This window comes from Pristis pectinata, chromosome 28 (assembly GCF_009764475.1).
Source record: "Pristis pectinata isolate sPriPec2 chromosome 28, sPriPec2.1.pri, whole genome shotgun sequence".
NCBI lineage: Eukaryota > Metazoa > Chordata > Chondrichthyes > Rhinopristiformes > Pristidae > Pristis > Pristis pectinata.
The window spans coordinates 13,268,096-13,286,422 of NC_067432.1; the positions used below are offsets into that span (position 1 = coordinate 13,268,096).

Here is an 18,327-nt window from a genome sequence, read left to right on the forward strand (position 1 = left end):
TCCTCGATCCCCAAACTGGTGCCAGAAGTAGTGAAGCAAAGAGATGGGGCCTGAAAAGGAGCAGGAACATCGCAATCCAGAACAATACATCAGCTGCAGAGGGCTGATGGGCACAAAATCCCCTCAAATCCTGTTACACCAATATTCAATGCAGTTGGACCTGCATAAGTGAATGAATCCCTGTTCCAATTACTTTAATGGCTTGCCACAACATTCTCTGATGAATGGTACCCAATAAACTCAGACCTCCACATACAATACATTTTCTGCAAGATCTCCACTCTACAAGTACAGGTCCTCTCTGGTTATGACAGGGTTCCGTTTCTGAGAACTGTTTGTAACCCAAACAGTCCGTAAGTTGGAAATGTGGCCACCTGGCAATACACTTAAATAAAAACGAAGGCCAACTGAGGGCAATGTGCATTTAACTCAACCATTCAGATTTCTCTGCAAGATGCAATGATATTCCCACCCAACAGAAGATGCCTGCAGCAGCTGCCAAATCCATCCTGCCGGTCTCCCAAACACTCCTTTGTATGTACAGGCTGTACAGAGGTTGGGCTTTTGTAACCTGGGGAGGACTTGTATTAAGTGGTGTGCAGATCACCCTGGAGGAGGAGATGACTACAGACCCCTCCTGCCAAGCTTTTGGTGTTCCAAGGGCTATCCCTTTGATTGGTGTAGGTCTTATGTCCGCACTCCAAGTGCATCAGGGAATTCCAGTAGTTTGACCTGGCAATGATGAAGAATGAAGATGAATGTCTAAACCAAGACATTGTGCAACTTGGAAGAGAACCTAGGGATTGACTATGCTCCCCAGGGTCAACATTCTGCGACTGGGAGATGACATCTGAGTCTTCTTCAAGCAGAAATAGTCCATTGGTGCTGGAACAGGTACATGGAGCTCAGCGGCAGATAGCTTTCCCTGGGAGGGTGTCTCACTCAGCTGAGGAGGCAGAACCACCCCTGGCTCAGGCCTTGTGGATGGTGGTGTCTTTAAAGAGTAAGGAAGTCTCTCACTACTTTTGTAGCCATGCTGTTGATACTGTTGGTTCAGTTAGAGTGATAATTTGATTAAGAAACTGAGAAGCAGCATCTCAGGAAAGTTGAACCTGTCAATTTCCATTTAACATTTTTTGGAACCGGAGGTCGATTTGCACCTGTAATTCCAAAGCTTGCAATTTTGTCCACAATGGATTTGAACGTATCAATACGTCACCAATACAACAGTACTTTGTTGGAGGTGCTAGCTTCAGCTGAGATATTAAACCAAGTCCTGAGGCCTCGCTGAATGTGTAATGCTGATTAGCACTTTCAATGTTTACTCGTCAAGAGAAAATAAAAAGGTACATGTTTCCTGGTCATCTTGGTCAAATCCATTAGTTAAGCCCAAAGTGATGCAAAGCAGTGACACGGATCCTTACGTAATAACTCTTGAAAAATGCTACCGGTGCTCACTGCAGGAAAATGATTTTGTTAATGTAAAAGCACTTAAATGAATGTTCACAATTTACTCTTAAGACAATATTTTTAATTATTAAAGATAAGTTCCATTGATTAAGAGTCTGCATGCAATTTAATTTTCTTTTACAAAACACATTAGGCTTCAGGGATTCTTTACTCTGGTTTCTTCCAATCTTTCTGTAGTTATTTCACTGCCCAGAGGAATAGGCTGGTTTTTTTTATTGTCTGATTGAATGGTTTATCTTGTCAGTATGTGACTATGCTACTGAATTTAAAAAAAAACTTGTTTTCGTGAGTACAGAAGGAAAAATGACATTCCAAGAGGCTCTTGACTTACAGTGGAACTCGATAGTATTAATGGGCTTGTCATCTTCAGGGAAGCTAACTGCCGCTGCTAGAGATGTCATCAGTAGAAGGCAGGCCACCAAAAAGGAGGAATAATTTATGGAGATCTTCATGTCTGTCACAAAGAGAGTTCCTTTGCAAAATGGAAACTACCTGCAGAAAAAGAAAACAAAAAATGATTTGCTTTAAATCACAATGAAATGATTAGTGAAACAATGTCAACACAGTGTCGATTGTTCTAACTTCCTCCACTCCCTCTGGAACTCAGTAATGCTCCTGTGCAGAAGCTGCAGATTTGTGCTTTTAAATTCCAATATATTAATTTAGAAAAAAACTGAAAGGATAATTATCCCATTGCTTCATTTGGCTTCTTCATCAAATAAGTCCAAAAGGTGCTTTTCATATCCAAAGAGTTTTTGTTCCAAGTCCAACTTTCATGCTTGTGATTATTTCATTTTGGTTTGCAATAGATACTGGTTGATTGGCTACTGTGGTTCTCTACATTACAACAGCAAGTACATTTCAAGCACTTAATTGCCTTTGGAGCATTTTGGGATATTGTGCTGTGAAAGGTTCTATAAAATGGAAGTAGTTCCTTTGTTTTTCATCATGCCAATAGCTATCTTCCACTTAACCTTGTTTGGTGCCAAAATAAACAGCCATGAAATAAACACACCTTGTGATTCATTGTTGAATAATTGTTATTCCTAATTCGTTAAAACATATCCAAACTTTGAGAATTCACAGAAAATGTTATACAGGATAGAAAGTTGCTTCACGGATAAATATTTTTAATTACTTAATGTCCAAAAGGTTGAGAAGCGTTGTCTCTGTATATATTCAGAAAATACACAATGTGAATAAAACATCTGCTTTCTGTAGAATCTCATCTTGTGTCAGATACAAATGCTGAACAGTGAACACTGTTCCCCACTGTCCTGCCTCAAATTTAATTGGTCCCAGAACCAAACCTCTATGGCACATCTGGAGTTAACCATGGAACATTTGTAAACATAGAACAGTCATTAATTCCAGATTTGTAACTGATTAGATGATGTTGTCCATTGGAGGTGGTTTAGCCTTGCAATAAATCCCTTAAGGAGTCAACATTGTCTAAACATGTTTTCAGTGTGACCGAGTTCATCTTTTGTTGCACCCTTTGCATATAAAGATGACACAGTGTTATCTGCTGACATCAATGCAACCTCAGTGATGGCACTGAAGTGCTAGCCCAGACATGCTGTATTTTACACATCATCATCAACTCTAAAACTGCTCTACCATCCAAGTGAAAAGCACAAATCATGGACTGTAATAATCTGGGGCAGAAACTGGTCGAAGAAAGATCTTGTATTTATATAGTGCACTTCAAGACTTCAGGATATGCCAGAGTACTTCTGAACTAATGAAGCACCATTAAGATGAAGTCAGTGTTGGTACAAAGGAGATGCGCCATATTGGCACACCAATAGGTAAAACAAAAGCAGGAATTAAATAAATGACCAAATCATCTGTTGTTAGAAATGTGTTGAAGGATAAAGGTTGAACCCGCCTGCTTTGCTTAATGTGCTGTGGGTTCTTCATCATCCACTTCAGAGAACAGGTCTCAATTCAACATCACATTCAAGAGTTTATCTGATATGCTATCCATAAGCAGAATGGCTTCACCAAACTGTATATGGAACAAGCTGCCAGAGGAAGTGGTCAAGGCAGGTACATTAACAACATTTAAAAGACACATGGATAGGAAAGGTTTAGAGGAATACGAGCCAAACGCAGGCAAATGGGACTAGTTTAGGTGGATATCTTGGTCAGCGTGGACCAGCTGGGCCGAAGGGCCTGTTTCCCTGCTCGATGACTCCAGGGATCAACTTCATCTGAATTGTTCATCATCACAGCATTTACTGCTTACACCACTAGGGGAGCTGCTCCACTTCACTGGCAATGTCAATAGGCAATGGAAACCCTATATAAAAAAATCACCATAACGATGCTCAAAAATTGAGCAAATTGAAGACTGCCAATAATAATACCTTACGAAAATGCTACAAAATATGTAGAACGTGGTTTAATTTCACTTTTATAACCAATTTTTGAAATCTTTTGCTGCAATTGTTCCCTGCAGGAAATGCACTGTGAAGTTGTACACTTTCACTCAACACCTTCATTCTGCAGCTGATCTTAATGATAACGTTCACTGCTTCTGTTACTATGAATGCTAACTTGTTAAAGGGGTGGTTCAGGTTTAGTACCAGCTGTCTAGTTTAGACAACTTCAAAATGCAGCATTTGTTAATTGATGTTCTTTGATCCCTAATTTTTATTCTACAGATTCTGCTCTAGTTTGTCCTGGTAAAGGTCTTTAAGCTACTGCTAACAAGTCTTTGTTCATCATAAGCCTGACTGCAATAATTGAAAGGAAAAATAAAACAGTTTTGATATCACCTTTCAAAAGATCATCCAAGCCTGTAAAGGGCTAATTTACCATTTTTGATCAATGTCAAAACAAAATTTGTTCTATTAGCAACATGTTGAAAACAGAGCATGTTAATAATAATAATAAAAAAAAGGCCTCAGGGCTTGCCTCTATGCCATATCTTGAAAAGAGAAAAAACGGCTATGATCAGTAACATAGCAGTTGAAGCTTCTAGGTCTGTGTATTGCTGATAAAGAGCTTGAAAGCCTGGTAATGTTAATTGATGCAAGCACTCAGAGGTAATTAGAGTAGCTTTCCTTAACCTTCATAACTTTCAAGGTTACAGATACTTTATTTTTGAGTGGTTCTCGTCATTAGTTTACCTACACATGTAAAACAAAATGCACAGAGCAACACCAAAATGGAAAATAATAGCATTGCTTTTTCTTGGTCACCTGGATACCCAGGTAGACATTCTTATTTGGTCAAATTTCCTGCCACTCTTGCATAATATAAAAAACATGTATCATAGATAAGTGGGCTTATAGATGGCTCTTAGAAAATTGAGACAGTTCTAATAACTGAATTTTAAAATTTGTAGTGATTACAATGACATGCATTGAATAATGAGCAAATCCAATGTATCTGCAGAATAACAAACCTGGCTAATTAGTGTTCCAGCTGCTTCTTTCACTGTCAGACTTTGAGGTGCGGTATTATTTAATCTTGTAAACTTGAAGTTTATGATTATGAGGATGGAATTAAAACACAAGGAAATCTAGATTGAAATTCAAACTGTCAAAACCATCTCAAATCAATTGTTTCACATATCAGCTTGTTGATAGTTTTCAAGTATGCAATTCCACTGAAATTAAAAATTGGCCAAATTAAATGCAAAGTGCACTTCATTTACAATGAAATGTTAAGATGGTGAAAAAGGTACAATAATTTTTGCCTTAAGACTAACATTTCATACCAGTGCTTTAGATTTGGATCATTACTGAATGCAAAACTCAAAGCTGATGTTCCACCTTTATATGATTTACACTTAAAAGTGCCTAGATTGTGGTACATCTGGAGTTATGTTGCCAAGGAGTCCCATCCACCTTTGTATTGGCATGTGGTAAACTGCAGATCCAAAACTAATCGCTGACCTTAGCTTTGTATCCTTGATCCATAACTCTAGCTCAGTTTTACGGGGTGATTCAGAACAAAGTAGGTTAGGCAAATAAATGAAGCTGGCTTAACCAGCTCAGGTAGTCAAAATCCCTTGAGACAGGTTCAGAGCCCTTAGTTTACACTGCTGAATAACTGTTTAACACAATGTTCTCCCCCCATGAAGAACAGAGTTATGTTGCAGCTCATTTTAATATTCACGTTCATTCTGGAAACATAACCTTTGAAAAGGTACGAAAATGGGAACCATTTTAACTACATTGAAAATAGTTCCAAAAACACAGATTCAGAAAGACTTTAGTCATAGTAACTGTTTAGACCAGTTTATTACCTGTTGTAAGTGTAGCCCAGAAAAAAAAATAAACCTCTCTATTTCATATGCTGAACATCTAGTGTTAAACAATGATATTCAAAAACACTATGTAAATGTGATTAAAAACCTAGGCAACTATTTCTCTTGCACTACTACTTGAAGTTTAAGTGTTATGCTGTACTAGCGTTTGAACAACTTTGTTTCCAGGCTATATTGTTAACAAGCAACGTCCCGTATACAATCTTAAGCTTTGAAGATTAATGTGTTTGAGGTTTTTCTGTGTCTTGATGGATCATGTCTGAAAATGCAGCCTTTGCGTTGAGTACACACACAAGGGAGTTGCCTTCAGAAGGGGCTTACAGACAACTTTGGCACATAATCCTTTTACCCAGTAATGTACTTGTTTAAAACCTTTGCAGATGGACATGTTCAATTTTAATCTGGAACTAAACATTTTAATAGCAGTTTATAAAATCAAAGCCAGAAAATGAAGAACTGTTTTTTAAATAAAGCAAACAACAATCATAAAATTATGCATTCTTTTAAATAAGGGTTCCAAGCTATAATACAATTTAAGTGAATGAATCTATCTAGACATCTTGTGTATAGCACCTCATTGTACTTCAAATTTGATGATCACGCTTTAACAAATGGCATAAAGTAAGTAGGATGTGTTGACTATGCTGATTTGCTGAAATACCTTGTGAACCAGGCAGAAGTAATCTGCCTTTATGGCGGGAGAAGGATCCAGTTATTCAGCAAGGTAAACTAAGGACTCTGAACCTATCTCAAGGGCTTTTGACTACCCGAGCTGGTTAAGCCAGCTTCATTTATTTGCCTAACCTACTCTGTGTTCTGAATCATCCCATAAAACTGAGCTAGAGTTATAGATCAAGGACACAGAGCTAAGGTCAGTGATTAGTTTTGGATCTGCAGCTTACCACATGCCAATGCAAAGGCAGATGGGACTCCTTGGCAACATAACTCCAGATGCACTACAGTCAAGGCACTTTTAAGTGCAACAAAGATGGCGTGCCAGTGGCTCTACTTCATTAGGAATTTGAGGAGATTTGGTACATCACCAAAGACTCTTGCAAATTTCTACATATGTACAGTGGAGAGCATTCTGACTGGTTGCATCACCACCTGGTATGGAGGCTTCAATGTGCAGAATCAAGAGGCTGCAGAGGGGTGTAGACTCTGCCAGCTCCCTCACGGGCACAACCCTCCCCTCCCTCAAGGTGATCTTCAAGAGGTGGTGCCTCAAGAAAGCAGTATCCATCACTAAGGACCCTCACCATCTGGGTGATGCTCTCTTCGTGTCACTATAATCAGGGAGGAGGTACAGGAGCCTGAAGACCCAAACTCAATGTAGCAGGAACAGCTTCTTCCCCTCCGTCATCAGATTTCTGAACGGTCCATGAACACTACCTTGTTATCCCTCATTTGCACTATTTATTTTTGTAACGTAATAATTTATGTCTTGCACTGTACTGCTGCCACAAAACAACAAATTTCACGACATATGTCAGTAATAATAAACCTGATTCTGAAGTAACATTACTAGTTGGAAACAAAGAACTGCCACCCAATCAACTAATTCAGCCAAATTCCTTTTGAGTGCAAATGCACAATTTTTCCGTGGGTGCTTTGGTGGTTATTTTGATTTCTGACTGATTATTGTGTCTCTGTACTTTTTTTTGTTTTTATACACACTTGTAAATGCACAGTTAATTCAGGATACGAACAGTAAATTTATCCAGAAGGTCAGCTGTTAGCACTTGAAACTGACTGTAGTAACCTATTGCCTATGGTACTAGACTTGTAACCCAATTACTACCACCAGGACAGATTGCAAACTACACTCCAATATCTGGTAATGTGCAGAATGGCAGCATCACAAAAAACAACAAATGGATCATTAAATTCCTTCAGGGAAGGGAAGGGAATCTGGTTTTAGCAGTGGCCCATTGCATAATCCATTCGATACTGGGAAAAGCTTTGAAAACACACACACACAGAGCACCTCTGGCTTGCCAAATAGAGTGCATCAGTGCCCCTCTGTGTAGTTTACAGGATAACATGACATCTTCTGTTAATAGACAAACCTGCTGTCAGTTATTAACAAAAAAGACTTGGAGCTTTAAAGTCACAGGCTAGTTTTCAATCGTACAAACAAAAGTTTTTTTCTCAGTTCCATCGTACTGAAAATGTGCTGACTAAAGATTACTGCATCTCCAGATTTTTTTTTCTGTCTCAAGATTCTGTGGCTTTACTTGTAAACGTTGAACTGTTTCCTGGTTTGTGTTCAGTTTCTGAGTCCCTCCCAGTGTGCTGTGCTTCCTGACATTACCTTCTCAACTCCCTTGTAACACTCCACCCACGGCACTCCATTCTCTGATTCTCCCCCACTCCCTTACCATAATCTACTGCCCAAACCATGCACAGTCCTGTAATGCAGAGGAAATTATTAATTTCCAGTCAAAAGTTAAATAGAATTTGTGGATTACATTCATTTATAGGAGGAAATCACTAACTTTGTTGAAAATAAAAGCACCTTACAACAGTTCCCCTTGGCCATCTCTGTATCAACATCTGGTGAACTTTCAGTCCGAAACTAGTAGATGCCAGGTTTAGCTGGAGATTGCACAGTGACAAGATTGGTCTGTAAGTGTGGCTGTTCAACTGGATCAATGCAAGCCAAGGCCAATCAGACAAAAGGCACTTCATGTTCTGGATGTTAACTTTAGTTACTATAGCTGGACAATATGGCTAGTGGTGTGGAAGAAACAAATAGCTGTAGCTAGCTGTGCTGTTCATAGTCAGATGATCTTTGTGTGTCTCAAAATGATTATGGAGCCAATAGCCCCGTTGTGGCAAAGGACAGGATGATGGATGTTCCATGCACAGTGTCCGACTTCACAGATGGTAGAAGTTCACTTTATGTCTATTAAAATGCTAATTTTTGTTAGTTAACAATAAGTCAAGAAACTAAGTTGAAAAATAAACACCGAAAACATGCTGCATACCTTTCAGAATACATATTGATGTTATTTTTCCAAACATTGAGTTTATGCACAAAATGTGACAGTTTGCTGGCTGAAGTTACATCATTTCAGTGAAATCTCTTGAAGTATTTAGAGCAACATGTTTTGCTAGAATGAGCAACTCTAATCCATTCATCCTGAACTGCTAAATACTGAGTGTAGAACATACTGTCCCAGAAGGGGGTGTTAATGGGTCAACTGTACAAAATTAATGGTCAACTTAAATTAAACCTCCATTATATAGGGGGTTGAATTTTAATAAGTGAACTATTTAGGTGGAGTCAACACATCTCTTTGCACTAGGAAAGAAACAGCTTCTGTGGTTTTCCAAACACTGTCAAACAAAACTGAGAGAATTTGGCTTTATTTTGAACCATATAAATTAATTTGATGGGTAGCACTTGGAAAATGGAGAGAAGTTTAGTTTTGTGGGAAGACTGACTAGGTTGGAATTGTTTTCTTCAGAACAGGCTTATATAACTAAGGTGCACAGAATTGAGAGGCCTAGATAGGGTGAACAGGAAAGATCTATTTTTCTCCCAGAGTACAGGTCAATAAGCAAGGGCAAAAACTTAAGGAACAGGTAAAAGAATTGAAGGGTAATTGAAAAAAAACACAGGCAGCCAGAGGAGGCAGAAACGTTCTGTCTTATCACATTTAAAAAGTACCTAGATAAGCATTTGATGTGCTATAACAGACATGACTACGTAGAGAGCTGTGAAGTGAGACTGCTCCTCTTCTATGCCCTCGATTTCTGCTATTTTTTGCTACAGAAGCCTGAAGTCCCACACCACCAGGCTCAGGAACAGCTACTTTCCTACAACCACCAGGTTCTTGAAATGACCTGCACAACCATAATCCTACCTCAGCAATGGAAAACTACAGACCGCTTCTTGCACGACCATGGACATGCCTGTTTTTATTTGCATTAATGTCCAGTTTTGTACAATTTTTTTCCCATTGTCTTGTATAATTTATGTTGTGCGTTGTCTGAACCTACACGCTGGTGATGCTGCTGCAAGTTTTTTTTAATTGTACTTGTACCTCACTGTACTTGTGAACATGACAATAAATTCTGCTTGAATTGATAGCTGTAGATGAATCTCAGATTTGTCTTCTTTAAATATTGATATATCATTTAGATATCTGTATTAATTTTATGGTGTAAAATATTCTTGTACCTCAATTAGCAAAGATCAAATAAAGAATAAATGATGTAGAAATGTTTCTTTTCACGCAACTAGTTATTGTGTCCTGGAATGCAATCCCCAGAAATGGGTAAGATTCAAAACTGACTAACTTTAAACAAGTTTGGTCTTGGATAAGCTTTCCAAAGGAAGTTGCACAGTGATGGAGAAGAGGGCAGGGGAGTGACAATAGTTGGGCAGATCTCCTAAAGAGTGGTACAGGCATAATGGTCTCACTCTGTATCATCAGATGGTCTGTTTTTAAGAAGCTGATCCAGTTAATTTGTAAGAGTTTAGAATATCTGGCCCTAGTTCGGCTCCTGAAACGTAAATTGTCTCCATATCGCTCACCCTGGCTGAAGAGACAAAGAGGACCTGAAGTGTCAGCAAGGGATGACAGGCCAATTGGGTAGAACAAATATTTGTTTCACTGTTCTTGCTGAAGGCATCAAATAAATGCCAGAACTCAACTACTATATTAATAAGGTAAGCCAAAATAAAACACCTATGCACTTACTCAACAAAATTTAACTATATTTTGATGGCCTTTGACAGAATTATGATTTAAAGGGGAACCGCACATACAAGAAAATAATGAGTAGACCACCAAGTCCCTCAAGCCTGCCACGTCATTCAGTATGATCATAATTGGCCTCAACTCTTCTGTGCCAGTTTCCCGTTATCCTGACCTTGCAGAGGGCAGGTGGTAGCTCTGGGATACCCTCTCAAGCCTATCTCTGGACCATGACCTCATCAACAAACACCAGGCCACCGTCTCCCACACTGTTATAGATCTCATCACGTCAGGAGACCTCCCCTCCACACCTTTAACCTGACAGTGCCTCAAACCCTACACTTCCCACCTTTCTCTCTTACCCAAGATCCACAAACCTTGTGTCCCCGTAATCCTCAATCTTTCAAATATTTAGCTATCTCCACCTTAAATACAAGGGCAGGCACGGTAGTGTAGCAGTTAGTGCCAACGACCCGGGTTCAATTCCGGCCACTGTCTGTAAGGAGTTTGTACGTTCTCCCCGCGTTTGCGTGGGTTTCCTCCCACATTCCAAAGATGTATGGGTTAGGAAGTTGTGGGCATGCTATGTTGGCACCAGAAGCGTGACGACACTTGTGGGCTGCCCCCAGAACATTCTACTCAAAAGATGTACATCAAAACACACAGTGAAATACATGTGACTAATAAAGATATCTTATCTATTGATCTGGCTTCCACACCCTCAGGGCAGAGAGTTTGAGATTCACTACCCCAGAGAAATTTCTACAAATGACTGGCCCCTAATGTTGTAGCTATGTCCCCTTGTTTGTGACTCTCCCATGAGTGGAAACATCTCAACATCCACCCTGTCAAGCCCCTTTAGGATCTTTTGTTTGAATAAGGACATCCCCTTCTTCTGAACTCCAAAGAATACAAACCCAAACTGTCTAACCTCTCTTTGTAGGACAACCCTCTCATCCCAGGAATTAGCCTGGTGACTCTCCTTTGGATGTACAACTGACTGCATATTCCATTGTGCAGATGGGGAAGGTTTACTGATTATTTGTCGCAGCAGTGATTTCCTATCAATGACACTGGTGTGTGCTACAGGATTACCAGTTTTGCACATTAACACTTCATGGAATTGCAAACTGGGGGTAGGGGCAAAACATGGAGATTTGTATACACACATATATGATAAGGAATTGCATGTTATACTCTGCTTCCAAAGCAAAATACTGCAAAAAGATTATCAATGCAGCATTAACACTGTTTCTCCCTCCATAGACGCTGACTAACTTGCTGAGTACTTGTCCTGCTAAGAGAGTAAATGCCCTTTCCTTGTCCTTGACTTATCAAGCATTTTTTTTTAGAGCATCTACTTACTGTTTGAATCAATTTAAAATCCTTGTTTCAGTCAATTGCTCACAGTGTTGATCAGCATTTGATAATGGAAATTTGTTCAATGATTGGCTTCCATTTACTTTTGACAAATTTAAAGTCCTTGTAAAGATATGCCATATATTCACACCACAGGCTGCATCAGAACAGCATACAGTTGTCACCTGTGAAAACAGGTCACATTTTCAACTCCGAGCCTTTCCCTGAGGACAGAGAGAAGGATTCAGCACTTGCACACCAATGTAATGTTTTCTGGTTCAAAAGAAATGGCCTACGCACAAGTTCTTGTGGCAATAGGTTTCTGATGAAAGTATTCCATCATACTATCTAGCCATCTTGCTTGAAGAGTTGAAATTTACAAATGAATTCTTAAAAGCAATTTGTTGCATTGCATTGTTAGCGACTGATTCTTGACTGCCAGAGTCATGGAGCAAGCCAGAGCCAGACTGCCTGCTTCCTATCCTGATGAGCTGATCCAGGTAGGGCAAGACTACCCAAAAGGGAGAAAATACAACCAATGGGCATGAATCAAAATACTCAGAGAAAAATCATATGTTAATTTTATCTGGCCATCCTTTAATAAAAATGCTACATGAGACAACAATTTCACCTTTCAAAGGCTATACTGAATTATTTTTAACCATTTCAGCTCAGACCAAGGTGGTTATGCAGTTTTTAAAGGGATGCAATTTGGACAGTGCATAGATGCACAGATTATGGTTTATGGACAAATGCAATTTTACCAAATGTAGATTACTCCAACTAATAAATTACTTGCTATTATTCCTCAAGAACGAGCAGTTTGGGGGAGTATATGTTAACTGAGTGTTGCTTTCAGCAAGTAGCCTGTAGCAACTGACATTTTCCAAATGCATGATATTGCTTAGATAGTGCTGTCAGTCAGTATTGAATTAGTTATGTACAGAAGTTAATTGATTGGATCAGACCTATAATCCTGAGGAAATGGCTGGCTTTGAAGTCCTGAATAAAGCAGAATCATCCAACAAAGCAAATGCAGCATCTTGAACTCCTGTTGAGCTTCCTGTGAACAAGCCAACTCCCGGTAACAAATTAGAAGCATTTAGAGACTTGACACGGATACTCTTTTGCACAATTCAACAAATGCATGTGCAAATTTTCAATTTACAAACAAATATCTCCTCCATAACATACAGCAACTGTTCCCCTCTTTAAAACAAATTTTCAGTTTTAATTTCCTCCTTAAAGGTCAAATACCTGTATTCACCCTTGACTGAAGAGCAGGATATTATGTGCAGACATGTTTCGTAGATATAGCCAACACATTTCCTACCAGGGATTTGTCAGAAAGCAAATCCTGAGAAAAATCATGCCCGTCTCCTCCCTCCCATGGCACACACATCAACCGCATCAGACTACTTGGCAAACATTTTACAGATCTGCCTCCCTGTGAAATTTTAGGTTTAAATTCCAAATGGGATTTGGATTCTAATTTTGTTCAATTCTGAAAAGGCATCAGTTCCATCTTGCTCAATACTGATACATCATCCAATATCCTTTTCTTTAAAGTGCGAGGTGACAAGGGAGCAAACAATACTACACGTAGACTTTGCAGACAACCATCAGGTGCACTGTGAAAAGGAAATCAAGCCCAGAGTGTCGAATATTTGTTCCATTACTTCTAAGTACCTGTAAGCAAGTGACTTCTTTTTCTTGCTTAACTTGATTCATTGACAAAACAGAATTAAGTGCACAACATATGCACTGATAAAACTTCTCAAAGACCAACATGTAAATAACTGTAGCAGCACATAAAATGTTGGAGGAACTCAGCAGGTCAGGCAGCATCTACGGAGGGAAATGCTGCCTGACCCGCTGAGTTCTTCCAGCATTTTGTGCGTTGCTCTAGATTTCCAGCATCTCCATGTAAATAACTGTACAATGGTATAACCGTGCATGCCTTGACCTGTGCAGGCTACGGCCATTATATTGGCAAGCAAGCATCTGTAGGTGTTCTTTGTGTAGGTATGGAGTAATCTGAGGACCTAGGTAAACATTAAACAAATTAATTCCATACTACAGCATGTGTTAACAGATGGGTGACACAATGTAGTACCTGGAAATGTAGACAAAAGATGAAAACAAAAGATAGGAGTAAGGGCAAGTCACCCAGCCCTTGGAGTTTGTGTGCTATTCATCAATACCATACCCAATCTCCTTCCTCATGATTCCCTTAATATCCAGAAATCTAGCAGTCTGTTTTGAATGAACTCAATTAGCGAGCCTTCTCAGTCATCTGGGGTAGAGAATTGCAAAGATTCATCAGCCCCTGACTGAAGAGATTTCTTCTCATCTCAATCCTAACAACCTCTCCCTTATTCTGAGGCTGTGACTATTAGTTCTAGACTTCTCTGCCACAGAAAACATCCTACATTCAGTCTATTGAGCCCTGTAAACAATTTATAATTAAGTTTCAATGAGATCTCCTCTAAACTTTGGCGAATACGAGCTTAATCTACTCAATCTCTCACACAGCAAACCTGTCATCCCTGAAAACAGTCTAATCAATCTTTGCTGCACTCCCACTATGGCAAGCTTATAATTCCTTAGCTAAGGTGAGCAAACCTGTACATAATCCAGGTGCAGTCTCACAAATACAAATGTAATAGGACTTCCTTACTCCTGTAATCAAGTCCTCTCATAATAAAGGCTAACATACCATTTACCTTCCTAATTGCTTGCTACGCCTGCACGTTGGCTCTCAATGACTTGTGTACAAGCATACCAACAACAGTACCCAATCTCCCACCACTTAATAAACTATTTTGGCATATTTTTCCATGTTATATTACATTTACCATGTTCTCACCTACTCACTCACTACCTGAAGCCTCTTTACATCCTCCTCCGCACTCTCACTTCTGCCTAGTTTAATATTATCAAAGTGGCATTTCATCCCCTCAGCCAAATTTTTGGACCGTGAACAAAAGAGTGATTCACTCATTTGCATAAAGTGATCGTGATTCCAGGTTTAACTCTTGAAAACCTTAGAATCACGTTTGAAGTGCAATGCGTTCTATTTTGATGGATGCATTTTATAGTTCCTCCAATACTATTTATGGTGTTGAGTTTCCTTTCACCTGCTGGTAAAAGCCTCAGCCATGCATTTATTATTCTAAATGCCACTACTTCATTACACACCAGTTGGCTTCCCAACTTGAGCCATTTTTAAATTTTAAATCCTGCTGTCCACATTTGCACCAAGTCCTCTTCACCCATCACCAGAGCTAATAGAAGTAAACAGACTTCTAACTGACAGTACCTTAGATTTAAAATTCCCATTCCTGTTTACACATCTCTCCATGACCCTACCCTCTCACTCTGACCTCTAGCCTAATTCTGGTTTTCATCCACCACCAGCTGCCTGGGCTTTGGGTGCTGAATCCCCCTCCCTTTAAAGGGCACCTTTAAAACGTACATCGTTCCTAATACAAGGCTTGCTTTAAATTTTGCTCAATAAAGCCGCTGAGGCACCTTGGGAAGTTGTACTCCATTTCAGGTACTGTAGGCATTCAAGAATGTTGTCTGAATGCAATAATGGACATGTTTAGATCAGTTGAAAGAATAATTGGTATATTTTATCCCTCTTCACTCTCACCCAAAAATGACAAAATTTCAGTACTGCAAAATGAATGATTTGTCACATTGCTTTTGTCAACTGAATTACATTGGGTACATTATAATTTTCTTTAAATTGTTCATGTAAGTGCTCTAGGGAATACTAGTTTGAGCAGCCTGCCACCTGTTTGCCTTTTTGACTATTCTGTTTTCATTCAGATCTCTGGAACAGAAAAGAAACTTTAAATCTCTCCATATTTACAATATAATGTTGTATTATCACTTTTGCCTAGACGTAGTTTATTGGATGTTGAAAAATTTATAATTCCCATCCACAAACAGTCACTTGATGGAAGACGTGTAAAAGTTCAATAAGGTTCCAACTCTTCCAATTATCTTCATTGTTGTAAATGGGTATATTTTCTCCTACATAATTCATGTCAGTATCAAATATAGTTCTCTTTATATCCGAGGATATTGCTAGTTGTGAATAATAGAAAGCTCATAATGTTACATGCCTTGCAACTATTCAATGTAATGCTAGCTGGATGAATGGAGGTCTTTTTTTTAATCCTGCCCTTCAATCAGTTCAGTCGTTTAAACAAAGGGTGAACAAAAGTTCAATTTGAATTACCAGTCTGAACAAGATAACTCAACAAGCACTAGGACCTTTAGGACACACCTATTGCATTTCTGGAATATATAATTTCAAGAGTCCTGTACTTCCTTTCCAAAGAATTCTATATAACTAGGGATACCAGTTAATGCACAACATCCCAATCATGCAAAACAATAAACACTTCAGAATGGAAGGTGGACTGTTGGTTTGTATTTTTCAGACAGCATATTTATCACAAATTGGGGCAGAATGAAAGGCAGCCATTTGGCCCACTAGGTCAATGCTAGCTCCTAACAGAGCAATTCCAGCCCTTCCTATTTCCTATAACCCTGAAAATTGTGTCTTAAGTTCCTATCCAATTCCGCTTGAAAGAGCTGATTGTTTCCACTGCCCCTACAGTGCCAGAATCTTTATGTAAACAGATACAAATTATTTTTCAGCACTTGAATCAGAGTTGAATTATTCATCTTCAATGCAAACAGCTCCATCGCCAGTCACTGCTGTATCACGTGAACTTGATTAAGTGAATGTACACTTTTTAAAATCAACCCATCTTTTATTTTAGCATTTACAGTATATTGGACAGTGACTAACATCATGTGTATACAGTAGTGCACTGACTGACGTGTGACATGGAAATGAAAGTCATATGAATGTGTCACTAGCTTTCGAACCAATTGCCACATTCAGGGACTATGTGTCTTGGACTCCTCGCACTTCGTAAATCAGACCAGGAGGTTGGTACCTGATTAAAAAGGTAAAAGGAGCAGAGTAAACAATGGAAGACACATCCTCAACAGAATCTGTGCGGGTGGGCACAAAACAAACCTGGAGCAATCACCAACACTTTTAACCTGGGCAGGTAAGTATATTACCGAGGCTTTTTAGCTCTTATTTACTTGTGTGCAATTTCTTTTCTGTTAGTACATTAAACTTTTTAACGTATTTAAAAGGCAGCAATTTAAGGGTATGCCAATCTGTTAGCACAGTTCTGTGGAAGTTCTACTTTATTTCACACACCTCGTTGCTTTTGGCATCTAGAAAGACGCTTGCCAGGTTCTCTCATTGTACTAAAACGTTTCAATCCAGCGCTTCAGGTTCACAGAATCCATTGTTCGCTTTCACAACTGCTTTCCATCAGTTCTTCAATCTCCTCCTCCTCCTCCACAAGTCTGCAGGGCAGGTCATTACTGTTTTCATCCAGCTGGTTTGAAACCCGTGCACTGTGCTGTCAGAAAAGGCTCCCCTTCCCCTCTGTCCTGGGGTCCCGAGGCCCAGCTAAGAGCTTTCCGATCTTCAAAAGTTCAGCACTGATCAAATGTCAGCCAGCTATAAACCTCCACCCCCCTCCCCCAGAGCACCTGACTATTGCCCCCTTCTCAAAAGTCAGAGTATACCTCTGTCTGAAAACAAACAAGTTCTATACTCCAGCATTCGGCGCAACTGCAAAGGAGCCTTGTGTCTGCAACACTTCCAGCTTTCGCACACAGTAGCTCACATCAACCGATTTACTTTGCATTCTTTCCAGAAACTCCAAGGACAACTCATTCCGTGAAAAGCAGCGAGTAAAAATAGCACTTTAGGTGCTATTTCGGCACCTCCCTGGATAGAATTTACTGCATTTACTTCTGCTCTGCATTTAGCGCGCTGGACGGATCAGCAGCAGTATTTTTGCATTACTTTGCAATTCATTAACAATGCTATTTTGCACCGTGATTGCATTAAGTACCGACAGCTTACCTCACACGCCTGCCATATATTTCAGAAGTTGTTTTCTTGCCTGTAAACTATCCGCACGGCAGAGCTCAAACTCTCAACTCTCCAAAGCAGGGACACGCCGGGAGAAAAACAAACTGAAGCACGGCAAATGGTGTAATTTGATCCATGTGAAGTCAATCCATCAAGCGAGCAGCCGGCTGCCTACCAATAAGGCAGCGTGAGCGAAGGGTGGTCCCACCCCCCACCCGCGCCCATTCTCCAACATTGCATTTAAAGCTCAAGATGCGAGTTTTTGTCTGGTGCCTTTCCCTGGCTGCCGTCACTAGGGCCTCCTGCTCTCACTGACCCCTTCCTGGCCTCAACCTCAAATAGGCTTGTTGCAAAACCTTTTAACAGAGTTGTATCTTGCAGGGGAACCGTCACAAGTTGGAGGCACAGTGTGTCGCTGTATGCCAACAGCAGGCTCAAGACTGATTATTGCTGTCAACAAATGCAAATTGCATCTTGTCATAATCGAATCTCGCCGCTTTCTACGCTGCTTAGTGTAATAT

At 39.7% G+C, this 18,327-nt stretch overlaps 1 protein-coding gene across 12 annotated transcripts in view; it reads right to left on the bottom strand.

The window, feature by feature from the left end:
• Positions 1-18,327, bottom strand: part of sema6dl (sema domain, transmembrane domain (TM), and cytoplasmic domain, (semaphorin) 6D, like) — a 248,616-nt gene that overhangs the window by 22,506 nt on the left and 207,783 nt on the right. For 7 of the 12 annotated variants that reach the window (XM_052040389.1, XM_052040380.1, XM_052040383.1 and 4 more), the window contains one exon: positions 1,802-1,962. In XM_052040389.1, coding sequence (XP_051896349.1) covers positions 1,802-1,922 — 121 coding nt within the window. In that variant the 5' untranslated portion in view covers positions 1,923-1,962. Of the gene's footprint in view, positions 1-1,801; positions 1,963-17,077; positions 17,176-17,797; positions 18,077-18,327 lie in introns of those variants that run through there. The other 5 variants (XM_052040392.1, XM_052040390.1, XM_052040391.1 and 2 more) reach the window with 2 other exon arrangements.